This window comes from Prunus avium, chromosome 3, assembly GCF_965620075.1.
Source record: "Prunus avium chromosome 3, drPruAviu1.hap1.1, whole genome shotgun sequence".
In the NCBI taxonomy this organism is placed as follows: domain Eukaryota; kingdom Viridiplantae; phylum Streptophyta; class Magnoliopsida; order Rosales; family Rosaceae; genus Prunus; species Prunus avium.
The window spans coordinates 79,467-106,995 of NC_142286.1; the positions used below are offsets into that span (position 1 = coordinate 79,467).

The 27,529-nt window shown below is 37.6% G+C and overlaps 1 protein-coding gene across 2 annotated transcripts; it reads left to right on the top strand.

Annotated features, from left to right (window-relative positions):
• The first annotated feature begins 337 nt into the window (after positions 1–337).
• Positions 338–27,529, top strand: LOC110764563 (metal ion-binding protein). 2 transcript variants are annotated; one of them, XM_088251064.1, is made up of 19 exons: positions 338–1,166; positions 1,693–1,827; positions 6,050–6,121; positions 6,534–6,604; positions 6,729–6,828; positions 6,921–7,019; positions 7,331–7,457; positions 9,623–9,756; positions 9,846–9,905; positions 10,083–10,318; positions 12,532–12,961; positions 19,587–19,910; positions 20,059–20,661; positions 20,826–20,999; positions 23,192–23,422; positions 23,506–23,789; positions 24,362–24,646; positions 24,999–25,121; positions 27,215–27,529. In XM_088251064.1, the coding sequence occupies exons 1-19, from the start codon at positions 1,017–1,019 to the stop codon at positions 27,345–27,347; spliced, it is 3,771 nt and encodes a 1,256-aa protein (XP_088107190.1). In that variant the 5' UTR covers positions 338–1,016; the 3' UTR covers positions 27,348–27,529. The 2 variants fall into 2 exon arrangements, with proteins under 2 accessions (XP_088107190.1, XP_088107191.1); XM_088251065.1 differs by lacking the exons at positions 24,999–25,121; positions 27,215–27,529 and having other exon boundaries at positions 24,370–24,573.

Below are 27,529 nucleotides of genomic sequence, written 5' to 3' on the forward strand. Positions count from 1 at the left end.
AATCTAAAACGTAAGCCATACCCATACGTGGTGCTATTTAGGAATTGAAATGAGAAGAAAAATATAAATAAATACATGTAAAAAGAAAAGGTACTGCTTTTCCCACTCTCTTTTTATCCACTTATACTCCATTGTTTTTATAATTGTATGTTCTCACTCCTCTTTTGTTCACTTACACTCCATTTTATCTTATAGTAAAAAATATTAAAAAACAAAAAGGAGTGTAGGTGGATAAAAGGAAAGTGGGAAAATCACCACCCTAAAGAAAAAAAGGAAAAGAAATTTAATATATATTATATATTATTTGGGTTGTGAAAGGAAATTAATCAATTATCACAAGAAAAAAACACGCTTTTCACGTTTTGTGTCAGGACTCAGGATTGAGGTGGAGAAGGGGCCTCGGCGAATCTTTGCCCCACTTCACTGACGCACAGAACAGAAGGCTTATTTAGAAGTTAAGAACATCGTCATCCCTGAACCCTCGCACAAAGGCACAAAGGCACAAAGGCACAAAGGCACAAAGGCAAAAAGGGCTTTTGCGTTTTAGTGAGGAGAGAAAGATAGATAAATATTAATTGGCAGTGGAATGGATGAGATTGAGAATTAGAGGTAATTAAGAATCCACCTACCCTAGTATCAGATTTCTTTGGTTTTTGGGTTTTCTTCCTTTTTTTTTTTTTTTTTTTTTTTCTAATTTCTTTCCAAATTATAGATAGACTCACATCCAATCACACCGTTATCATCTCCCTTGCTTGCCTTTGCTTGGTGGGTGTGGTCCAGTGGTGTGGTGTGACGAGGGCAATTTTTCACCGACGACTAACTAGATTACTATAGTTTTTAATCAATCAACAGTACAGTCCTAGTAGATGAGAGACAGTGAGAGATTTTTTTATAGAAGAAATCGGTTGCTTGCGTGTTTTGAGACTTGAGTAGCGCGGAATTATCTATATATTTATATATATATATATATATATATTTATAAAACAACAACTAGAGCAAATAAATATAAATGAGCCATGTCGATACCCAAGGAGCCGGAGCAGGTGATGAAGCTAAGAGGAGGATCAGTACTGGGCAAGAAGACCATTCTCAAGAGCGACCACTTCCCAGGCTGCCAGAACAAACGCTTGTCTCCCCAGATCGATGGCGCTCCCAATTACCGTCAGGTAGTACTGTGGCTCTTTCTTTCTGACATTGCTCCATCATATGCATTCTTTTCCTACTTTTTGTCTTGCCCCTTTTCTCTTGCCACTTGCCATGCCTGCTTCTATTTACACGTCATTTATCAGTAACACTATCCCGTGCAAAGTTAACCAATATAGCAATAACCTATTAAGTGTTGCTTGTTTTTCTGTGCATGTCTATCTTTTGCTAGTGATTTTATTTCATTACATTTAGAGAACACAGTTTTGTTAGATTGACCAGTGAAAAGGGGATTTACCACTCTATGGTTACTTTTAGTGAACCAATTTACAACTTCACTTGACATATATATAATCGTCAGACTTTGTTATCAATCTTGATGTTCTCTGGTATTTAAATCCATCCTTAATCAGGTTCACATATTTTCATTGCTGCATCTTAAATGCATATGTGTTAATGCAACTTGAGTTTTACATGGAAAATTCTGTAAATCACTCTCTCACGTCATTTCCCAGCTCATTATCTTTCATTGTTTGATGTTTTTAATAGGCTGATTCGCTACATGTTCACGGTGTTGCCATTCCAACAGTCGATGGAATCCAGAATGTTCTAAACCATATTGGAGCTCAACAAATTGATGGGAGGCGAACACAAGTTCTTTGGATTAACCTTCGCGAGGAGCCGGTAAGTTAATATGTTATCAGGCTCTTTCTACCTGTCCCTATTTGATTTCTTTCCTTCCTGTACTGGAAATTTGCACCATACATTGGTGCTATCAACTAGCATCATATATAAGCTGTAAAATGTCTATGGTCTTTCTGATTGTCAATAATAGAAACGTTAAATTATTCTTGTATCAAAAACAGCATTTTTACTCATTTATAAGGGAAGGGGCCTGCAATTTCAGGAATCTCAAACACTGCTGTAGCCCAAGTTTGGAACTAGATGCAATTTTGGGAATTAATAATTGAAAATTATTGTATAAACAAGAAACCTAAGCTATAAATTACATGCAGAGCTATTGACAATCAAAAAGCTAATTAGTTCAACTGCTAGTTTTATGATGATATCGTGCCTAACAATCACCAATGAGTTGTGAGTCCAGTGGTGTTGGGACTAGTTGGGCCCCCCGATGTGGTCAGGGGTTCGACACTCATCAAGGTACCTATCAAGCAATTTGCTTGTGTTATGTGCCCCCAAAGATTGTAGGGTTTGGCGGTGGGCCCCAGTTTGGAAGCTGCATCAGCAAAGCTGACAAAGTGGAGTTCTGGGTTTCAAAAAATAAAATAAAATGGTGCCTAACTGATGTAGCACAGCCCCTAGGGGTACGATTAAACACTCGAAACAGTAGAACCAAGAAGAATATAGGGGATCGATGAGAAGAAAAGATAGATGGAAGGGATGAAAGAAAAGACAGAATTCAGAGAACTGAGAAGAAAAGACAGAAATCAGAGAGTTTTAAGAGAGGGTTTATTCAATACCCAAATCTGAATTTTAATGAACTACATGGGGTATTTATAGCAAACTAAAATCTAGAGATAATAGGATAAAAATCCCTTGCTAAAACAGAAATCCTAACCCAAATAAAATAGGAAATTTAGAAATCCTACTAGAATTTGGAAAACTAGAGAATCTAGGAAACTAACAAATAAATTAGGAAACTATTCAATTTAGGTCCTACGCATTCTGCATCACTAACAATCAAGTAATAGCACTTAACTTGCATCCTCTCACTGAATCCTGCCTATTTTAGTAATCAATGTTGCCCAATATGCCAATTGGTGTGTTCTGTGTGATTTGTTGCTTTTCCTGCCATGGATGGAGTGTCAAGTACAAATTGTGCCAAACAATCAAGTACAAATTGACTGATGATACGTAAGATAGTTTTGGTAGACTGTGCATTCCTCTGCAGCGATTCTTATGAGGTGGGCAATCCTTGAAGAAAGAATGTGGAGATGACGTGTAAAGGATGGTACAAAGCTTGGGGTTAATGGTTTGATTTGGACTTTTGCAGGAATTCTGAGCAATGGCTAATTTAAGTATTTAGGTTGTTTGGAGGATGATTTGGTATGGAGAAATTTTTAGGACTTGAATCAGGGATTTTGTTGAATTTTTTTTTGGGGCTAAAAAAGGATGTTCGTTATAGATTTTGAAGTATGTATGGAATGGGGTTAAAGGCATTAGATTTATAAGGAAAGGGGTCTGAGGGGCTGTGGTCGCTCACAGAGGCCAACCCTTTTGACATAGTTCAGCTGACAGGGTTAAAGCTAGGCCAGAACTGTATAGCATTATTCACATGAAGTCTTATTTGATGCTGCAGTATTCATAGTTATTCTGGACAATTATAGCTCTAATATGTTGTCGTTTTGTTTTTGTTGACAATTTGACAATATAGGGAGTGAGAGCTACATAGTAATTTTAAGTGTATCTTTAAGGATTTAAAACCAATTGGCATTAAGGTGAGCCCAGGTGGTGTAGGGGGGGGTGGGGAAACGGGTTAGTATTAAGATAAGTCAAGCATTCCATCCGTTCCAGGGTAAAAAAAAGGAGCATTGGTACTTAAGCAGTAAGCATACAGAGACTAGATAATTTTATTATATATATTCTTAGAGTCTTAAAAAAAATCATTAGAGTAAATAGATTATCCATTAATTTTTCCACATATCATGTTAATTAGAGGTTAAAGACTTAGAGAGGTCCATCTGGCGAGTAGAAACTAAGTACAATACAACTCTTGGTGCAGTGTCGGGCTAGTAAAGTTGATAACCTATATAGTACTGTTTTGTGTTTGGTGCATTTTCAAACTGAACTGTGATTATTTTAATATCAGTTTTGGAGGTTGAAAGATGGGAGAGTGCAAATCCCACAAATTAAATCACAATAAATTCAATTCATTACAAGCAAATGAATTAATTACCACTCCAAGATAAGAATGCATATGCCGTAAGCAATAGATAGATTTGTGTTCATATCCAAAATAGTAAATACTTTACAAGCATCAATCAATACAAGAAATAAAAGTTTTGGGCCATTATACAAAATTTCTCAAATTGCACTTCCATCAACATAAGGAATGAGTGAGGACACTCAGTTACCTCTGCTCCTCCTACAGTGTGGGAATCCACAGTTAAACCGATGACCAATTGCACATATTGCTTGTCTCCTCTTTAATCAGCAGCAGAACAACATACCAATTGACTTATAGTACCTGTTACGGGTTTGACATCAACACTAGGCAAAACATCTTAAATCTTTAAATTATACAACTAAAGAAATAATTTACATGAGCTTCAATCTAGATAATGGATATTCAATGCTTAGCGTTTACAACATAGATAGTAATGGGTAATAACTCTGAATGCGACATCAGAATTTGATAGTTTGGATAACAAATAGCCCTTATTTGGGTGTTTAGTCAGCAGGGAATCAGAAGATCTTTGAAGATGTTAGGGCGATGGAAGTGGAGGTGGTGTGGGAGAAGGTGAAGTTCGAGTCAGCTTTTTTTCTTCTGTATCTCCTATTTTGAAGATTGGAAAGCTACAGTGTCGTGATTAGTTTTGGTTTCTTAAGCTAGATGGATATTGTTGGAGAAAAGTATATTGTTGGATAAATGTTCTTTTCTTTTATGTACTTTTCGTTTCAAAAGAAATATGATTATAACTGCAGGTGCAACATAGCTCCTGACATAAAGAAAACGACACACAATCATGACCACGAACCTAAGTCATAATTGTTATGCCTGCCTAATGTAGGCAATACCACGAAACTTTTAACTCAGTCGAAGTCAAGTTAATTAAGGGGACAGGCTTATGTTGGTCTATTCCGAAGTTGTGCAGGGCTTTATTAATTGAGAAACTTAATTTTTTTGGTGGAAAGGAAAGGGGTGTAGTTCCTGGGAGATGCGTTGTGCTGACAATTTTCTGGGTTTTAAGGATTGAAAAGAATAGGAGAGTTTTTGAGATGCTCTTGGCGAGGAGGGGGAGTGTTTATGTGTTATGGTGCACTTCCGGTCTTCTTTGTGGCATCTGTATCTTAAGCATTTAGGAAGCTATCTTCCTCTGTTATTGTATCAGATTGGAAGGCAGCTGTTATGTGTTCCTGCAATAATGTGTCTTGATGCGTCTTCACTAACTTTGTACTATTTATTATTGTCAATGAATGGTCCTATTCCTATTAAAAAGACCTGTAAATTCAACCTTTTAGAAAAATATTTAATTAAGCTGCATAGACTCTTGGACCTCATGAATCCAGGCTCCCAGTAGAACAGAAAACCCAACAGAATACTGGCAAAATACCCAAAAAAAATGTAAGCCAATTCCCAACCAAAAGCAACCAAAATCATCCAAACATCCTTAGCAAGCTTTCATACAAGAAATAAACCAAACATGCATATCCAGCTTAAAGAAATAGTAAGAAAAAATAAAAAAGTAATACAAAATTTTCAGACTAGAAAGAAATGTATAGAGGATGGAAGAAGAGAGAGAAGCGTCCTATTTAACCTCACCAAAGAGCATCACTGAGAGTTAGAGAAAGCTAGGGCTTGAAAGGGTTGAATTGTAGAGAGAAACTCCAGTATGAATGAGTTGAAGTCTTGCTGAAGACGGTTGGTCTCTTGGTCAAAATAACCCCACTTAAGCCTTTTTTCTTGTATGTGAGTGTATGTCTGTCTGTTTGTTTTTTTGTTTTTGTTTTCTTTAGGGATTAGATTAGCCATCTAGTTCAAGCTGTTGCCAAACATAGGACTAATCTAATATTCTAGTCTCACTTCTTAGTTCGGTGTATAAATGTACTCTTAGACTTGCATAATCTCTTCTTCTGATTTTGAAATTTTACTTGAGATATGGTGGCCAATATTTTTATCCTTAAGAATTTGCATTTTCTGAAGTTACTCTTTATCTTCAAACAGGTGGTCTATATTAATGGGCGCCCTTTTGTTTTGCGTGACGTGGAGAGGCCCTTTTCCAACCTTGAGTATACGGTATGCTTTGCTAATGTAACTTTACTATGAAATTTGGCATATCTTTTATATTATTATTAAATTCTTGCTTAATTACTTAAAAAGTACAGAATGAATAACTGCATTTTCTTGGATTAGCTAATATACTATAAAGAGTTTAGTTCGCTATACATTAATTTGAATTTCGAGGATGGTGTAGTTTAGCGATCTTCTTATGATACTAATATTTGATTTGATTGGGAGAATATTAAAGTTTTGTTGTTGTTGTATTGTTTGGGGGTTGGGGGTAAGATAGAGGTTGGCTAGTTATGGTAGATGCACAATGCTATTTGTATTGCAATGCTCATGTAGCTTTACACACGTATCAGCATGTTACTAATAAGTTATGTTTTCTGTTTGCTTTTATATTGATTGTGTCTTTATAAACAATCAGGGAATTAACAGGGCTAGGCTTGAACAAATGGAAGCCCGATTAAAAGAAGATATTTTAATTGAAGCTGCAAGGTATCTCCTTCGGGTACCCTGTATTCACCCTTGTTATGTTACAAATTGTGCGCCATAATCTTTAACATTTTCTCACTCCTGCTTTCTGTGACATTAAACATTATCTGCACATCTGAAATAGCAGATATGGGAATAAGATCCTTGTCACTGACGAACTACCAGATGGTCAGATGGTGGATCAATGGGAACCAGTGTCACGGGATTCTGTGACGACACCGCTAGAGGTATCCTCATTGGAACAATTATCATAGGGAATGAGAAAACAAGTGTAATCCACCAGTTTTCTCAATATAACTTTTTGGTTCTTACTTTGTAGGTTTACGAGGAATTGCAAGTACAAGGATACCTTGTTGACTATGAACGTGTCCCTATAACTGATGAAAAATCACCCAAGGAGCTGGATTTTGATATTTTGGTTAGTTTCAATATTTCTTTGTCGAACAGCATATGTAGCACAATTCTGATCAGGTCAGGTAAAACCTGGGAACCAGACCTGATACAATTGGGTCCAAGAAGATGGGAGCCAAGACCAACCCAACGGCCAAAGAAACTGAACAAACAACCTAAATTGGTCGGAGTGGGTTAGTTCTTGGCATACCCATGAATTGAGCTGCACTCCTAGAGTTGAAGTGTTTTTGTGGTATTGTGGTCATGGAATATTATCACCTTCCTGAATTACATTTGCTGATGTGTGTGCTTTATTTACTCTTTATTCTTTGTATTCAGGTTCATAAAATTTCTCAAGCTGATATAAATGCAGAAATAATTTTTAACTGCCAAATGGGACGTGGGCGAACTACAACAGGAATGGTGATAGCAACTTTGATATACCTCAACCGTATAGGAGCTTCCGGTAATCCTCTTACTCTGTTCACTCAAATAGTTCTTCTACTAAATTGACTCATTTTTGGTCATCCTAAGGAGTTTTGTTGTTCTATAACTTGTAAACTTGGTCAATCTCTATGTCTTTTAGAAGGACTTTATTTGTGCTATTCTAATGTACGATTTCCTCATATTCTCCTTCTTCTACTCTCCACCCCTCCCCTTTCAAGTTATAATTTTTCCTGATATTGGAAGACAATAATAAAACACCAGAGCAAAGGTTAGTTCTGGTGTAAGCCTCTCCATTCGTGTACATCTATGCTAAGGAAACTAGAGGCGTTGCCAGTTCTACAACCTGGACCATGATGACTCAGTTATTTAAATGGACATCAAAATAATTTGAAACTAAATTGAAGGGGACAAACTTGATTAGCTATAGCGTGATGTAGACACAGGGAGAAAGGCTCTAGGTGCTGTTTCAGAGTGCTTTTCAGGCTCACCAGTTTCGTTTTAAATGTAGGGCTCAGATGCAACATCCATAGGGGATAAGGAAAGTATAATTCCAAGGCGGGATAAATATGAGTTTAGTAGTGAGCTGTGCGCAACTTAAGTCATTGGTTGAAGAAGTACATTCCTTTCCAACAGAGGAAACTTGCAGGAATTCACACCCTATTCTCAGATTTGGAATTCAAAAGCACCTCTAAAGGTAGAAATTCTAGCATGGCAGGTGGCTTTTGGGAAGGTTAACACTTGCGATCAAGTTCAAAAGAGAAGGCCTTTTATTTGTTTATCTGCTCAATGGTGTGCCTTATGTATGTAAATCTGATGAGGAAAGTGTGGATCATGTCTTTCTACACCGCCCTTATTCTTTACAATTGTGGTGGAAAACTGTTTAGGGAGATTAAAGCTAGCTGGGTTATTCTAAAAGGATGCTTTGAGCTTCTGAGTACAAAGTTTGTGGCTTTGGGAAGGGAGAAGAAAGCCAAAACATTATGGGGGTTGTTTGTTGTTGGCAGTTTTCTGGAACATTTGGTTGGAGCGCAATAGAATAATCTTTGAGGATTACAAGGTCGTGTGGGTAAATGATTTTTGGGATAGAGTGAGGTTCTGGGCAGCTTTATGGGCATTGGTTTCGGCTGATTTTAAGGATTATGCTCATTCTTCTATTATGTTGGATTTGTTAGCAGCTGTAAAGTGAGATTAAAATTTTTGCTCAGTGAGCATGTTCTATTTTACATCCTTGTAATTTCTTGTTTTTACTTGTTCTATCCTAGATTGTGGATTCCTTATCCACTCTTTGTAATTAGAATTCTTACTTTAATAAAATTATGTTTCTTTAAAAAAAAAAAAAAAGAGTGTATTGGTAACACCACTTTGCCTCTTCCACCACCTCCCACAAAACATTATCTAATAATCTCTTCGTCTCATTACTGGGAATCTTGAAAAGCGAAAGTATATGGGTACACTGCTTAAAACCGATTGGATTCTAGCCTCTTCTCTACCTGTACCACAACAAGATACCAAAGGCTAATTGCTTTTTTATTGGTTCTGAGCAATGAACCCAAATACTTCATATCTTTCCGTGCATTTATCCCCGTCATTGAACACTTGCCTCTATTAATCTTCAATCCTGAGGATGGTGCTGGGTAGTTGTGCTATGATGGCTGTGTTTTGGGTGGTGTGGATGGAGAGGAATAAGAGAATTTTTTATGATGATAAGGGTGACGAGATCGACCAGCTTTGGGACCAGGTTCGTTTTTGGGCATCATTGTGGGCATCAACTTCTTCAGTATTTAAGGATATTAACTTCAGTTTTCATTTATTTGGATGGGAAAGCGGTAGTTTTGTAATGTGATAGGCTGTTTAGGTGGTGTTCTTTGTTTTGGGGCTTGTGTGGCCACCTTGGCCACCCCTGTTCTGTTCCTGTATTTTTGCTTTGTTTTGTGCAATAAAAGTTTCTCATTTCAATAAAAATAAAAATCTTCAATCCTGAGATAATACCGAAAGTTAGCAGAGTCCTCCATTTAAAAAATAAACTATTTTCTGCATTTTATGATGGATTTTTGTAAGAGTCCCTGGAATGTTTAGAATCATTGTTTTTATTTAATTTAGATCAAGTCCTTTATTGGTTTACATGTGCGGTTGGTTCTGTTTTTAAAGGATTTCTTAATTTTATATTATCTTCAAATGAAATAGGTATTCCAAGAACCAATTCAATTGGGAAAGTTTCTGACTCCAGTGCAATTGTCACTGACAATTTTCCAAACTCAGAAGATGCGATTCGTAGAGGAGAATATGCAGTCATAAGAAGCTTGATTCGAGTATTAGAGGTATTTGATTTCTTCTTTTGTTGGTTATTGTTATAGTAGAACAGTTAATGTATTCTCGAGTATTTTGTTAATCAACAAGATGTCTTTAGGGTGGTGTTGAAGGCAAAAGACAAGTGGATAAAGTTATTGACAAGTGCGCCTCTATGCAGGTATAGTTTTTACTCATTGCTTTAACTTTATGGTATGGCATGTCAAACTTTGGATTTGTTTGTTTTCCGTTTTTTAATGTATGATTTTATTGCTCTGTATAATCTAAGGTAAATTTTTCATGTTTTATCATAGAATTTTGATCTCAGTAAAAATGTTTCTATTGAATCCAAGTACAGAACTTACGTGAAGCAATTGCCACTTATCGCAATAGTATTCTGCGCCAACCAGATGAGATGAAAAGGGAGGCGTCACTTTCATTTTTTGTGGAGTATTTGGAACGATACTACTTTCTTATATGCTTTGCCGTGTACATTCATTCAGAGAGAGCAGCCCTCCGCTCTAGTTCCGTTGGTTATAGCAGTTTTGCTGACTGGATGAAAGCTAGGCCAGAACTGTATAGCATTATTCGCAGGTAAAAATGAAAGGTTTAGCATTTGAGTTTTTTGTATTCCTTTTTTTTTTCTTCGTAAAGAGCTTCCAAATTTCATCTTCTTGTTTCCCTTTAATTCTCGTTTTCCAAGGTACAAATGAGATGACACTTAGAGACAGGGCTGTGGTGACACCGAAACTGTTACTTTGTATGTGATAGATTTTAAACATTTGACTTGGGTAGTTCTTATAACGGGCATAATATTTCAAAGATTAACAATATGGCATTTGACAGTGTCAAATAGCGATTGATTGATACTCATAGGATGCTAACGAATTTATATACAGGGCCCGTCCAGGGATGGACCCCCCCATTTTTTGGCAAAAATGGAGATACTTTTTGGGGCCCACTTCGGACTTTAGTTCATTAATCCAAACAGTATTTTTAAAAGTTTTTATTCAAGATTCCTTATTAACAATAACCAAATCAGGAGTCATTAAGTATCTATGGAGGGGCTTTGGTTGGAGTGGCTGCGTTCTGTCGATGGTCAGGGAAGAGAGGGGTTGGGTGGATGGGTTGTTTTTCCTTTTTCTTTTGGTTGGATTTGTAATTTTAATTTTGAGTTCACCCAAAAATAAAAAAACTTTGAGAGCCCTTTCAGTGTACACCTTATCAAATATTTTTAAAACATGTTTACAAATATCAGTTTATCAGTTTCTAAAATAATTTTGTTTCAATAGTTTTTTTTTTGGGTACTATTAATTCATTAAATAGTTTGAGTTTTCTTTTTACCAAATAGCCATCTAACATATCATTTTGTTTTAAATTTGGAGGATTTTTTACTCTTCTATGGAAAATATATTTTCTTTTGTAAAATGGCATTGTAGTAATCAAATTGTTTTTCGTTCCGATTGTTGACCATAGAGCGGATACAGAATCCACAATCTGTGAAGGAACAAGTAAATACAAGTACAACTCAAAAAGATGTCTTTGCTTAAGATTACAAGAAAATACCATGAAGGCTCTAACTTCCAAGTTTTCTTATTATAAAAGAAATTTTTTCTAACAAGAAAATAATTAAGACAACTTCCCAACTTGGGAATCGTTTAATTTCTGTAGAAACCAAAGTCCTGCCGAAAAGAAGAAATGACTTTACACAGAATCTAGCTATGGGAAGATTATGATATTTGACAGTCTATATATAGACAAGGAAAAGCAGAACACAAAGGTGTTTACCCAGTGGAGCTCTATTCCAATTATTTTTACTGTTTCCTTGTTTCTCACCACAAAACAATAGTGAAAATAAAAGGAGTTAATAATGCCTTGGGAAATGTCTTTCCATGGACGTTGACTTGAGCCTTTGAGCACTATCTTGGAACCCAACCATTTTAATGTAACCCATCTCTTTCCTGCAGCACTCCACGCTTCCATAAAAAAAGAATGGCTGATTAAGGACAGAAAAATGCCTATGGAAAGGTCTTACCTCTTTTGCCTCATTAGAGTCCTGTTCCTTCAATAGAACCCCAAAAGGATGTAATATTCTTCTGCAACTTTTGGCTTTTTATTTCTTTTCTTCTTCCCCGGACTCTTGTTAGAAAGCAAAGACGCACATAGAGTTTAAAGAAATTGGAGATATTCATTCTTGTTGGATAAAAGAGAGCCATAAGATTTGGAATTTACTTTTCTGTTGGGTCAATGGCAGAGTAAGCTTTATGTTCTTGCATCCAAAACAGAAAGGCAGGAAAGAAAAAGATTTAGAAGCCTTGTTCACCATGTTAGTCAATTGAGGCTTTGTTGCCTTGCAATATGATCAGTAGCATAGTGCTCTCTTTGGACTAATTGTCCTTAATTGTTAGAAGGTTCAACTTTTTAAAATCACGGAAAGGGTCCTGCCTCTTTAACTTTTTCTTTAGATTGGCCCAAACCTTGAGGCCTTGTCTGACCCGAAAAAGTTCAATTCTGTGGCACTGATACATAAGGTGAGAGGAGTATACATGTATGATTCTGACCCAAGGAAGTATACATGCACCACAAGTTGGGATGAGTCCAAATTCATATAATGAGCTGACAGGCTGCATTGTTTAAGTGCATACTTGGTTAGTAATTTTTTAGCTCTTGGCATAATGACATGAATATATAACTATGAATCTCTCTTCGTGATTTTTTGTCCAATTCATGAAAGAAATAGAACATAGCTAAGTTATCTTGATTCCATCTGGCTATGTTCATTTGCTTAAATTGTTCCTTTGTTGTAGGCTGCTGAGAAGAGATCCAATGGGTGCACTTGGATATGCAAGTTTGAAACCATCTTTGAAGAAGATTGCTGAATCTGCTGATGGCCGGCCTTATGAGATGGGTGTAGTTGCGGCCTTGAGAAAGGGCGAGGTTCTTGGTAGCCAAACAGTTTTGAAAAGTGACCACTGTCCTGGTTGTCAAAACCAAAATTTACCAGAAAGAGTGGATGGTGCCCCTAATTTTCGGGAGGTCCCTGGATTTCCAGTTTATGGAGTCGCAAATCCAACAATTGATGGTATACGATCTGTCATCCAAAAGATTGGTAGCTCCAAAGATGGTCGACCAGTGTTTTGGCATAATATGAGAGAAGAACCTGTGATTTACATCAATGGAAAACCGTTTGTACTCCGTGAGGTTGAACGACCATACAAAAATATGCTTGAATACACGGTAATTTTTCTTATTTTTTACCTTGCATGTCATATCTATATAATGTTTCTTCAAATTAAATAAGGGAAGAGTACTTGTTGCTTGAAGTCGAATATAACCATTAGACACTTTGCATGCTGCTTTACACTCAGTTGTCTGGTCATACCAGAAATACCGTGGAAGAGTACATTTTGCTCCTTACAGTATAGGGAATGCTCTCAAATATCACTATGACTGTAGCTAAGTTCTCAAATAGCATATTACTGTAGCAAATAGTCCCATTATATCGTTCATCTCCAAGTGTTGTCGATATTGTCCCATAATTTTGATAGAAAACAGTCCCAAATAGTCTTAATATAAAATCGATAAAGTATCAATATTCTGTCGATTACATAAAAAAATTTGCTACAGTAATAGTGGTATTTGAGAGCATTTCCTTATGGTATTTAAGTTAGATTACATAAAAAACTCAATCATGTTCAAATTGTCAAAAGGCTTGCATATATTATATTCAGATTTATTCTCTTGTGAGATATTTTGGCAACAGAAGAGGCTTGTGTTGCTATATTGTGAATCTGGACCATTGATTAGGTTCATTATTTCAAAAAGTGTGTGAGGCAACCTCATTGTTTGAAAACATAAGCATCTTATGGAAACGTAAGAGAATATTATCTTATATATATGAACACTGTACATGCATAACGAAGTTCAACAGCGGAGTCTCTCTTGCAGGATGGCTGTGCCTGCTCAATCTTTTTCTTTTGTTGTTTTATTTATTTTTTATGATAAACAAAATTTTATTTAAGAAACTCAAAAACACATGGTCCCCCAAAAAAATGAGACGTCCCTAAAGACGGGAGAACCTCACCTTTTCCGAAGAGCTCTCTTCATCATCCGCACTGTACATCAAAAAAGATCTATTTCTCTCCTACCCAAACTACACAAAAAACAGCTAGCACTCCACAATACCACAAAAACAGCTAGCACATGGATAGCCACAATCTAGGCCAAACTATCAAAAGCTAGCTCTATCACATCAAGACGGGGGAATGATAAACAGAAAGGAAAATTCCCCACTCATTTATCTTGCTAGAATCTGATCCACTCCCCATTTCTCACCACAAAACTGAGTTTTGAGCCTGTTACGTATACTTCCAAGGCTTCGACAGGTTCCTGTTAAGACAACAATTAACTCCCACCCACTGGCATCTAGACCATATACTCTTTTTCCCTAAACTCTAAGCCCTTAAACCTATACCCAGTCTACCATGTACTCTTTTTCCCTTCTCGGCCCTCCAGTAAAACATCTCTCAGAAGCTTCTCGATTCTTTTAGTATGTCAGTAGACTTTCCAATTCTGTTTGCACAAAAGTTGTTAGGATTTTGGCTCGTCAAATATGTCCTAGTTAGTTTAGGATTGTTTTAGGAAAATTAGAGGTATTCTTGTCCTAGAGGGATTATGAAAGAATTTCAGTTTTCCTTATTCAATTCAGGTTTGGATTTCTAGAAGTCTATTTGGTTTTGGATAAGTGTAATTTCCTAATCCACTTAGGAATAGGAATTCAATCAGCCTTAGGACATGTAAGCCAACTCTATATCTATAAATAGGATGTGGCAAGGCTTATTTTGAGAGAGAGAAAACAGCCAGAGACAGCCAAGAGTTTTGATATTAGTTCTAAAGTTTGCAAAAGTTCTGTAATCTCTATTATTAATCAAAGGAGCGGTGATTTCTCTACCTAAAGAAATCACAACTGGACGTAGGCAAAAGTTCTGCCGAACCAGTATAATTCTTGTGTGCCTAAGTTTTCTAATATTTGCTAGTTTAGTCTATTGCCATTGGTTACATTAAAGAACAAGATCCAGCAGCAAGTTATTTAACAATTGGTATCAAGAGCCTGGTTCAAGGGGTTCTATGATGTCTAAAGGGAAGATGAATGCGAATCTAGGACCCGTGTTAAAACCTTTTGACGACAAGGATGACTTCACGGATTGGCAAAGGATGATGAAGAACGTACTGATACAACAAGATTTGGATGATGCACTCAACGGTGAGAAGCCGACAAGCATGACAGACGCAGCATGGACTAAGGTTCTCAAGAAGGCCAAGAGTTCCATCGAGATCCATCTCACAAGATCAGTTCGGTCACACATCACTGAAAAGATGACTGCCCATGAAGCATGGACAAAGTTGGAGAATGTTTATATGGGCAAAACTGTGTCCAATAAACTTTTTCTAAAGGATGAACTATTCGGACTTCGACTGGAAGGAGGTTATATTGAAGATCATGTATGCAGGTTCCAGAATTGCATAACTAATCTTCAAAAGGTCGAAGAAACTTACAAAGATGATGATATGGCTATCATCTTGCTGAGGTCTCTACCTTCGTCTTTCAAGCACTTTCGAACAACTCTAATGTTTGGAAAGAAGTCCCTCAAGCTTGAAGACGTAATTCAAGCTCTTCAGTCATATGCTAAACTAGATGATATAACTTAAAGTTCTCAAGGCCTTTATGCCAAAGGCACAGAGAGGGGGCGGGAAAAGATCAAGGAAGAGAAAACAAGCAACAGAGGTAGGTCAAAATCCAAGAAGAAAAAGGAAAAGAAGGTTGCTTCGTATGTGGTTCAGCCGATCATTGGAAGAGGAACTGCAAGATTTGGAAAGAGAAGAAAGCCAAGATGGAAGGAAGCTCAGGTTCAGCTAGTGCAGTCACCGAGCATGAGAGTGACGGAGAGCTTCTTTCAGTAACATCAGGCTCCAAGGCTTTCACAAATTAGATTTTGGATACCGGATGCACTTTTCATATGTGTGCTGTAAGAGAATGGTTCGATACTTACAAAGAAGTCAGTAGCGGGGAAGTTTTAATGGGGGATGATTCTGCATGTCCTGTAAAAGGAATCGGCACTGTTCGAATCAGAATGTTTGATGGGATGATACGAGCTTTGGGGAACGTTAGGTATGTCCCTAGACTAAGAAAGAATTTGATTTCCTTGGGTACTTTAGATGAGGCCGGCTATGGGTACGAGTCTAAAAAGGGAAGACTCAGGGTAGCCAAAAGATCACTGGTGGTAATGCGGGGTGACCTATAACCCAATAAGCTATATAAGTTAACTGGGACCACTATAGTCGGGGGAGCAGCGGTTTCTGTAAATCAAGGTATAGAAGACAAGACTGAACTCTGGCATCATAGGCTCGGGCACATAAGCCAGAAAGGGTTGCAAGAATTACACAAGCAAGGCCTGTTGGAAGGCGTGTCATCTTGCAAACTGGACTTTTGTGAATATTGTGTTCTTGGAAAGCAAAGGAAGGTATCATTCGCGAGTAGCAGTGCAGATAACCGAAGCAAGGAGCAACTCAGCTATATTCACGCAGATGTTTGGGGCCCTGCACCAACCAAATCAAATGGTGGAGCCAGGTATTTTGTTACTTTCATGGATGATTTTTCTAGGAAGGTTTGGGTTTATTTCATGAAGCAGAAATCCGAGGTTTTTGCAAAGTTCAAGGAATGGAAAACAGAAACCGAGAATCAAACTGGAAGAAAAATCAAGTACTTGAGAAGTGACAATGGAGGTGAATATACAAGTAATGAGTTTACCGATTACTGCAAGCAGGAAGGCATCATAAGGCACTTCACAGTAAAAAAGAATCCGCAACAAAATGGAGCTGCTGAGAGGATGAACCAAACTCTCATGGAGAGAGAGAGGAACATGAGATTTGATGCAGGATTGCCTGATAGTTTTTGGGCAGAGGCTGTTAATCATGCAAGTTATTTGATTAACAGATCACCATCTACAGTTCTCGGTTTTAAGTGCAGAAGAGGTATGGTCTGAGAAGCCGGTAGACTATTCCAAGCTCAGGGTGTTCGGCTGTAGTGCTTACGCACATATCCAAGTGATGAAAGGTCCAAGCTCAAACCAAAGTCTACACATTGCATATTCTTAGGTTTTGAGAAAGGAGTGAAGGGCTTCAAGCTTTGAGATATCAACAATAGGAAAAAGGTTGTCAGCCGAGACGTTGTCTTTGATGAGACAACCATGCCTCTAAATAAAGTCGAGAGCAGTAGGGAGAAGAAAGATGATGCTGAAATTGAAGCAACAAAGATTCCGTTAATCAGTTCAGATGAAGAAGCTCAGGTGGAGCAAATTGAGCAAGATGGATGTGAAGACAGCGTGACATGGAGATTGAGCAGATGGATGTGAAGACAGCGTTTCTTCATGGGGATCTAGAGGAGACAATTTTCATGGCTCAACCAGAAGGATTTGTTGAATATGGGAAAGAGAACCTAGTATGTCAGCTAAGGAAGTCCCTGTATGGCCTGAAACAGTCTCCAAGACAGTGGTACAAGAGGTTCGATTACTTCATGCTGAAAATCAATTTTAGAAGATGTTTATATGACTGTTGTGTGTACTATCATGTGTTCCAAGATGGGATGATCATATTGCTATTGCTATATGTGGATGACGTGCTAATCGCTTGTCAAGACAAGTCTAGAATTCAAGACTTGAAGAAGATGTTGAGCAAGGAGTTCGACATGAAGGATCTAGGTGCAGCACAGAAGATCCTTGGCATGGAAATTCAGAGAGATAGGACTGCTGGAAGGATCTGGATATCACAAGCCAAGTATATTCAGAAGGTTCTTGAGAAGTTCAACATGCAAGAAGCAAAGGTAGTTTCGACTCCTTTGGCAGCTCCCTTCAAGTTAAGTGGGTAATAGTGTCCTAAGTCTGAGGAAGAGCAGCAAGTAATGGAGAAAGTGCCTTATGCTAATGCAATGGGCTGCCTTATGCATGCAATGGTATGTGCACGTCCCGACATAGCTCAAGCAATCAGTGTTGTTTCCAGATACATGGCAAATCCAAGAAAGCAACATTGGGATGCAGTCAAGTGGATTTTGCGTTATTTGAAGGGTTCTTGGCGACGAAGGATTATGTTTGAGAAGCAAAAGGAAAATGCGGGGGTGTTGGGATATGTAGATGCCGATTATGCAGGGGACTTGGACAAGAGAAGGTCAACTTCTGGTTATGTGTTTACATAAGCAGGAGGACCAATCAATTGGAGGGCACTAATGCAACCAATTACAGCTTTGTCGACCACAGAGGCAGAGTATATTGCATTGGCCGAAGCTGGAAAGGAAGCAATTTGGCTTAATGGCTTGATAAGTCAAATGGGAATCACCCAAGATTGTGTGAAGCTGAAGTGTGATAGTCAAAGTGCCATTTACTTGGCAAAGAATCAAGTATTTTCTGGAAGATCAAAGCACATTGAAGCAAGATATCACAGAATCAGAAATTGGGTGGAGTCTAAGGAGATTTGGATTGAAAAGGTTCATACGGATGACAATGCCGCAGATTTCCTTACAAAGATAGTGCCGGTCAAGAAGTTCAAGCTTCAAGCATTGCTTGAACTTGCTTGAACTTGATCAATCTCGTTGATTGATTAAAGTGGAGCACCTCCTCACTTGAGGTGCAATGAGGCAAGAAGAAGATTGCCAAGGTGAAAACTCTTGAAGATTTCCAGAGCTGCTTCAAAGAGGTTCAAAGATACTCTGGGGTGCAACGATCAAGACTTGGTTTGACTCACCAAGGTGGAGATTGTTAGGATTTTGGCTCGTCAAATATGCCCTAGTTAGTTTAGGATTGTTTTAGGAAAATTAGAGGTATTCTTGTCCTAGAGGGATTAGGAAAGAATTTCAGTTTTCCTTATTCAATTCAGGTTTGGATTTCTAGAAGCCTATTTGGTTTTGGATAAGTGTAATTTCCTAATCCACTTAGGAATATGAATTCAATCAGCCTTAGGACATGTAAGCCAACTCTATATCTATAAATAGGGTGTGGCAAGGCTTATTTTGAGAGAGAGAAAACAGCCAGAGATAGCCAAGAGTTTTGAGATTAGTTCTAGGGTTTGCAAAAGTTCTGTAATCTCTATTATTAATCAAAGGAGCGGTGATTTCTCTACCTAGAGAAATCACAACTGGACGTAGGCAAAAGTTCTGCCGAACCAGTATAATTCTTGTGTGTCTAAGTTTTCTAATATTTGCTAGTTTAGTCTATTGCCGTTGGTTACATTAAAGAACAAGATACAGCAGCAAGTTATTTAACAGAAGTAAACCTCCCACCTCTAGATAAAAAGCATTTGTTCCGTCCATCTAATCTTTAAGTCATACTTTCTATTAGAAATAGAGAGAACTTATGACAAAACTTGTCACTCAATGTTCAGTGTGTATGGCACCAGTGCAGCTTGATGTCCATAAATTTAATTTTGTTGAAGCGTGTCAAGACAAATATCTTTACAGCTGGCACTGTGGATACTGAGAGTTTCTACTGCAATGGAAAAGGATTTTGTCCCTTTCTCATAACCCAAACAGAATACATACCTCAATTGAGGCACTTTTGGAGTTTCAAGCAGAAAGGTCTCATAGCATGAACATGGCATGGCATGGCATGGCATGGCATGGCATCTAGGATCCTACAAGGATACAGTCCAAGACATGATTACAACTGTCATGGTTCATACATTTGGCTTGGATTTTCTTTTTCTGTTGGTAGTGGACTAGGTTATAATGAAACCATGATCTTTCACTTTTGAGAAACAAAAGTATATATGTTTCCTGTCCAAAAGAAAAATATGAAACCACGATTTCTTCTTTCAGGGTATCGATCGTGAGAGAGTGGAGAGGATGGAAGCTCGACTGAAAGAAGATATACTGCGAGAAGCTGAGCACTATGGGGGTGCTATAATGGTTATTCATGAAACAGATGATGGGCAAATATTTGATGCTTGGGAACATGTAAATTCTGAGGCCATTCAGACCCCACTTGAGGTTTTTAAAGGTTTGGAGACAGATGGTTTTCCCATAAAGTATGCGCGTGTGCCCATCACTGATGGTAAAGCTCCCAAAAGTTCTGACTTCGACACGTTGGCTATTAATATTGCTTCTGCATCCAAGGACACTGCTTTTGTTTTCAATTGCCAGGTTGACATTTAATTATTTTCCTTCCTTTTTTTCTGTATACAGACAATGATTTCTCTGGATAAATCTAATGTATTTTTCTTTTCCCTTGTATTCGTTTCTTTCCCCTGAACTTCCTCTGTTCTTTTTTGTTTTCTCTTAATATTCACAGATGGGCAGAGGAAGGACAACCACAGGTACTGTAATTGCTTGCCTTTTGAAACTTCGAATTGACCATGGGAGACCTATCAAAATCCTGGTTGACAATATTACCCTTGAAGAGGTGGATGGTGGTAGCTCAAGTGGTGAAGAATCAGGAGGTAATAGTGCTGCATCAACCTCCAGTGTTACAGCTGTAAGAAATGAAAAGGATCAAGGCCGTGTATTTGGCATGAATGACATCCTCTTGTTGTGGAAAATAACAAGATTATTTGATAATGGGGTGGAATGCCGAGAAGCCTTAGATGCTATAATTGATAGATGTTCTGCTCTACAGAACATACGCCAAGCCGTTCTGCAATATAGAAAGGTATTCAATCAACAACATGTTGAGCCAAGGGTAAGGAGGGTGGCATTGAATCGTGGCGCTGAGTACTTGGAGCGCTACTTCCGTTTAATTGCTTTTGCAGCATACTTAGGAAGTGAAGCATTTGATGGATTTTGTGGGCAAGGAGAATCTAGGATGACATTTAAGAATTGGTTGCATCAGAGACCAGAAGTTCAAGCAATGAAATGGAGCATAAGATTAAGGCCTGGACGATTTTTTACTGTCCCTGTAAATCCCTTCTACTTGTTGACTTAGAGATTTTTCTTTTTCTATTTCCCTTTATTTTTCCTTTTGGCTGGGCAATTTAGAGACTCTAAGAGCTTAGTAAACATTTCCTTCTTGTTTTGGGATGGATTATATAATTGCTTTCACATTTTGGTTTTGGAACTCAGGAGGAGTTGAGAGCACCGCATGAGTCTCAACATGGAGATGCTGTCATGGAGGCCATTGTCAAGGCCCGAAGCGGTTCTGTTTTGGGGAAAGGATCTATACTTAAAATGTATTTCTTTCCAGGTCAGAGGACTTCTAGCCACATACAAATTCATGGTGCACCACATGTTTATAAGGTATGCTTGCATTTCTTCCCGCTTGATTAAGTAGGGGTAAGTGAGTCTGCCATGCAATTGGATAAGGCTGCAAATCAACTGTATAAAATGCATTTAACAGGATTACTTCATTTGGCGATAGAGTTGTCTGGAGGACAGCTGCTTTCTCTTTGATGCAGTTGGTTGATTTTGCACTAACATATATGTTTGAATATTTATATTGAGGTGAAGCGAGTCAGGGGGTGGTCTTTTTCGTATTATAAAAGGGTCTAGTCCAGTGGTGAGAAAAAAAGTTAGCCTAGAAATATTTTACCTGAAAGATTATCAGTTTCTTAAAGTTCCTAAAGGCTTTACTTGATTTCCCTTTGGAAATCTAGGCTCCTCTAATGGGAGGTTTTGTACTGTTATCAGTGATGGAGGAAGTAGCTAAAATCTGGTATCTAGAGAAATGGTGACAAAACTGAATCTTTAGGTTCAGCAACATCCAAGACCTTACCATATAGCTTTGTTCAAAAAGGGAGGAGAGGTTAAGATGACACAACAATTTCTTGTTCCCTTTTCCATTGGAAATATTTAATCACACAAAGTTTTATGTGATGTGGTGGACATGGAAGAATTAGGGAGGCCATGGAAATTTGATAATAAGACTGTTCACCATCGTGAAAAGAATATTTATGCCTTTTTTAAGAATGAAGTTAAGGTGGTCCTAGCTCCGATGAAGGAAGATGACTTTCCTGAGTCCAAGAAGAACGAAGTACATCCTTGCTTGACATCTTGACAGTTTTAACTGAACTTGAACATAATGGGGCTGCTTCTGTGTTGCTCGTAAAGGAAGGAAAATAGGAATTGAAATCAGTACCAGCACAGAACCCAAAACAATGGGAAGACGTTTGACAAGCTGAATTTGCATATAATTATTCTAGAATTGAACTACCGGCAAAAGCCCCTTTGAAAATGTATATGGGAGGCAACCGAATCATTGCTTCGATTTGGGTCAAAGCTGGCTGAAGATTGAAGATTCAAATGCCAAATACAAGGCCTATGCAGATAAGAAAAGGAGTGTCCAGAGTTTCTGAAAAAGCGAATGGTTTAGTTAAGGAGGGGGCGATTTCCTGTTGGCTCTTATTATGAATTTAGCAAAAATATGGACAGAACCACATCATCAAGAAAAATGGAGAAAATGCATTTAGAGTTGATTTACGTTGGCGTTTGGGAATTGATCACATATTCATCGTCTCAGATTTGTATCCATACAATGATGGCACAAAAGATGAGATTGGACGTCAGCACTTGACTCGAAGACTAATTTCTTCCAAGGGGTAGGGATTGATGAAGTAAATACATATTACTATATCTATTGAGAGATGCCTGGACAACTTTACTAAGTACTAAGTAGTAATTATGTTCAAGTGCCATTGTTATTAATTATGTATGCGGAGCCTGTCTTTTGGTTATTAATACCCCACCGGGAGTATATAGGGTCTGTCTAGCTGTTATTAATGTTATATCGGGGCTAGTTGTTGCTAATGATGTATGGGAAGTTTAAGGGGTCTTTCTGGAAAGGTCTAGGAATTACCTGATGCAGAACAGAAGCGAAAACTAGAAGAAAATCTTCGTTTTCTACCAGGAAAATGCCTTAAATCCACAAGGAGAAATAACACTCTCAAAGAAAGATCTTTGGGATAGATTATAATCGAAATTTAGAATGATTGACTAAGGGTAGAAGAAGTCGCCCTTATATAGCTAGTTGATACATGAATGCATAAATGCTACATAAATGTCACTCTTGGATGATATATGAATCCTAGCTGAATGCATGCATGAACTAGGAGATACATGGATATGAATGAGACGCTATAATATGGAAGATCATAAATATAAGATAAAAGCATGCTTAATTATGTAAATGTATCTGATGCAAAGTGTTGGGTGCAGCCAAGAGTACTACCACGCAAGCACTAAATAATGCACAATGGTTTTTCCGTAAAGGCTACAGTCTATGCCTGAAGATCTGTTAAAAGGCTGTCTCTGGCACTGGGAGTTATTGTCTGAATCAAGCTGTTTTTTATTATAAGCAGGCCCACATTTTAAAAAATAATATAAATAAATATTTTTTTTATGTAACAGCCTTAGTGTGGCTATACTGAGAAGGTAACTTTTACAGTGCAAAGAGAATTTGCCACTTTTAACCCTAAAATTTTTATTTGAACCAGGTGGATGGATATCCTGTGTACAGCATGGCTACGCCAACAATTCCTGGTGCCAAAGAGATGCTAGCATATTTAGGTGCCAAGCCCAAAGCAGAAGGATCTGCTGCTCAGAAAGTGATTTTAACTGATCTGAGAGAAGAAGCAGTTGTTTACATTAATAGCACACCATTTGTCTTACGGGAGCTAAACAAACCTGTTGATACACTCAAGCATGTGGGAATCACAGGCCCAGTGGTATGTTTTTTATTTTTTATTTTTAATATAAGTCATTAGGCTAAATATGATCTCAAAATTAAAATTCTTGCAATCATATGCAGGTGGAACACATGGAAGCACGACTAAAAGAAGATATACTATCTGAGGTCAGACGGTCTGGTGGCCGTATGCTTTTACATCGTGAAGAATATAGCCCAGCATTGAATCAGTCCAGTGTCATTGGATACTTGGAAAATATCTTTGCAGATGATGTGAAGACACCAGCTGAAGTTTATGCTGCCCTGAAAGATGAGGGTTATAATATTACATACAGAAGAATACCATTAACTAGAGAAAGAGAGGCTTTAGCTTCTGATGTGGATGCAATTCAATACCGTATAGATGAGTAAGTATCCGTAACTGGTATGCATCCCATCAGTAAATAGCAATACCACGAAATGAAAAATTTGTCTAAACTAAGAAAACTTATACTAAACAATGAAAATTTGAGATATAAAAATTATTAATGCAAACTAAACTCATTTGCCGCTGTTAAGAAAAGTACTCTTGATTCACCATTATTTGTTTCAGTAAACCAAATTGCACTGGGAAAATTATATTGCCCTTCATTGAGAAAACAAAGTTGCATGCTTAAGGGCCTGTTCCTCAACATGATACCACAAACGAGGATAAGGGAGGTTTTTTTTTTAGTTTAAAAATAATAATAATAAGAACAGTCAAAGGTCATATAGTGATAGACCATTTCTGTCATCTGAATATACTTGCAATTTTTATTTATTTTTTACTATTGACGTTCTTTGGTATTATGTTGGCGTATTTTGATATCAGAGCACTATTGTAGTTTATGAGTTTTGTAAGAAGCTGGTTTCTGTGAGCCTTGCTTTGGCGTTCAATTTTTTAATTTATTTCTAATGTAGTAAATTATGTAATTCAATAGAATTAACTTTTTGCCTATAGCTCTGCAGGGTGTTACCTTTTTGTATCACACACGGGGTTTGGAGGAGTTGCTTATGCAATGGCTATTATTTGTATTAGATTTGGTGCAGAAGCTAACTTTGTATCAAAGGACCCACAACTACTGTTTAGAACGAATCCATCGTATACAACTGAAGAGGACTTGCCTTCTCGAGCTTCTGATGAAGAAGTTCGTAGGATGGGTGACTACCGAGACATACTAAGCCTTACGAGAGTTCTTGTGTACGGTCCCAAGAGCAAAGCAGATGTTGACATAGTTATTGAAAGGTATTTTATATCTTAGAAAGTCCATGTCGAACTTATCTCCTTATGGTACTGCATACTTGTCTAAGCATCAGGTAATGTATTAAAATGTAAAAGCAGGTCTGGCCAACAGTAGCATAGAAGCATTAAATTGTGCTGTTGGCCGTGTAATTTTGTGTGTTCCTCATGTGGACTTAAGGAGAAAGAATACATCCGTGCTTGATGAATTGCGTTTTATTTGAGTAATTGTGTAACTGCACCGTTTTTGCTTGTTTTACATTTTGTGGGGAGTTGATCGTCTTTAAACATAACTTCAGGTGGTAGTAGTAATTAGCTCTTATTGTTGATGTTTCTCACTTTGGTCTTCAATTAAAAGGTGTGCAGGGGCGGGGCATCTACGAGACGATATTCTTTATTATAGTAAGGAACTCGAGAAGTTCCATGATGATGATGATGAGCATCAAGCATACCTCATGGACATGGGTATCAAAGCATTAAGGTAGTTTTTATGTTCGTCAACAATTTAACTCTTAAAGCACTTCCTAAGTTTCTTGTGTTAACTCTATTTTATTTGCTTAGCGGGGCCTAATTTGTTAGCTGACCTCTATTAGATATCATCAATGCATGAGTTCAAATTGTTGTATATTGAGGAAATTTTCTTAGATGGTTCACAGGCTCACAGTCAACTACTTTCTGAGTAAAATACTTTAGCCTGCTTGCTACTTCATGTAATTACATAGACATCTCTACTTCAGCAAACTACTAATAAGTCCAGGCTCATTAACCCAGATTACTCCTGTTTGGTTAAGTTGAATGATGTGGAGAGTCTTTTTCGTTTAACCTTTTACAGAAGATCATCTTCAATTTTTCTTTGGTGATGAAGAAGCAGAGGTTAACATAGAAAATCCCCATACTCCAGAGCAGTTACAGCTCCTTTGTTTTTGAGCTCCAAAACACCAGCCAAACCGGAACCAAATCATGCTCAAAATTCAAAATTCAAAGCCCAAATCCACTATTAGATGACAATGTTCAATGAAAAGAAAATGAGCATCATCAATATCACATCTCTATCCTTATCCAGGCCCTTTCATGCCCACCACGTCTGGTGGCAAAGCTGCCAGGATGTGAGACGAAGCTAAAGACTGGCCTGAAGGCTTGCAGGTGTTACCTCTGTTGTAGCCAAGGTTTTAAATATTGGTGGAATTGCCGAAATTTCACCCGTGTTGCCCTTAACTTCATAGAAAGCTTGGAAGTTTCAGTATTGTTGACAAAACATCAGCATGTCACCACAATATCTGTGAATTTCAGTTGATTTTGACTGAAATTTCGGTGGATTTCAGTGTAAACCCACCGAAGTTTCTGAACCCATTGCTGTGTAAAACAATTGAAAAAGAAGAAGAGGAAGAACGGAATCGACATCACCGGTATGGACATTTTAATCCATTACTGGTATCGACATTTTAATCCACTGAAGTTTCTTAACCCACCGAAGTTTCTGAACCCATTACCGGTATCAACACTTTAATCCTTGGTTGTAGCTGTGCCAGCACCTATTCTGCAACCACCACTAGACGACTGATTTTTAGCAAAACCAAGTCATCCTTAGTCACCTCAATCAATTATCCAAATGAAAATGAACCACAGCAGCAACTACAATCCCACTTTTCCCCAAATCCAATGTCCCTCACAAGAAGAATTGTCCTCTTTGGAACGTACATACCTCTCATTGGACTGTTACCTCTGTCTAACTCTGAAGCTGCTCCTTAGTTCAAGCTCCGTCTCTTCATTATTGTGTTCGCTCGTGTCCATGCCACATAGGATTATCATGTACATGTCTGTAGGTTTCCAATTTAGAGGCTGTGTCCATATGATTTTGTAAAAGCTGTGGTAGGTTGAACCGTTGAAGTCTCTGTCTTTATTTATTTATTTATTTATTTATGAGTGTATGTTTGCTTTCATGTTACCGTGTGCCTGTATATGCTCTCATCTTACTTAAACCAATTCCAACAGTAGGATGTGGCTAGTTATTCTCTAATATTCCATATATCACTAGAGGAGAAAAACTCTTTTTTGATCTCCTAATTTTATGTTAGGAATGAACAGTATAAAGCCTTTCTTTCTTTGGTCGGTGGTTAGACTCTGTAGCATGTGACCTGGTGTTGTGTTGCTTTGGTGCAATAGTGGAGTTAGCTTCCTTCTCGTTTTTTGTTTTCCCTCCAGTTCATTTAATTATGGAAACTGTTCTTCTCTGAATCGTGCATATATTTGATATGTTGAGAAAAAAAAAGGGAAAAACTATGTGCGTTATATAAATGAAAAAGTAGATGGATTTACTGCACGTATTGGTGCGTCATAATGAAAGCTCTGTGTGTGTGTCTATATTTGCTTGTGTTGTATTGACTCTCGACTACATCAGATGGTTGAAACCCACTCCTTGAAATACATAAATAAAACATGCATTTGTACTGCATTGATTGCACAAACAATTTTTTTTTTTTTACAAGGGATATGTTCAGCAAGCATTAATTTTTAACTTCACAATTATAATTCATTTTTCTGTTATATCTAACCATCTCCTTTTTCCATCTGCAGGCGGTACTTTTTCCTTATCACATTTAGGTCTTACCTCTACTGCACTTCTGCAGCTGAGATAAAATTCGCATCATGGATGGATGCAAGGCCTGAACTAGGACATTTATGTAATAACCTTAGGATCGATAAATGATCTCATTAGCAATGCTTGTAAAATAAATTTATGTACAGTTGGCAATACGTTGCCAGTTATGGTTTTCCTCTCCCTCTCTCCCAATGTAAAAGAAAAAAAAAAAACTCCTACAGTGGAAAAAAATCAGGTCATGTCTTGTCATCTGAATTAGTTCTTTTATTGCCTCGTCTTTTATTATTAGA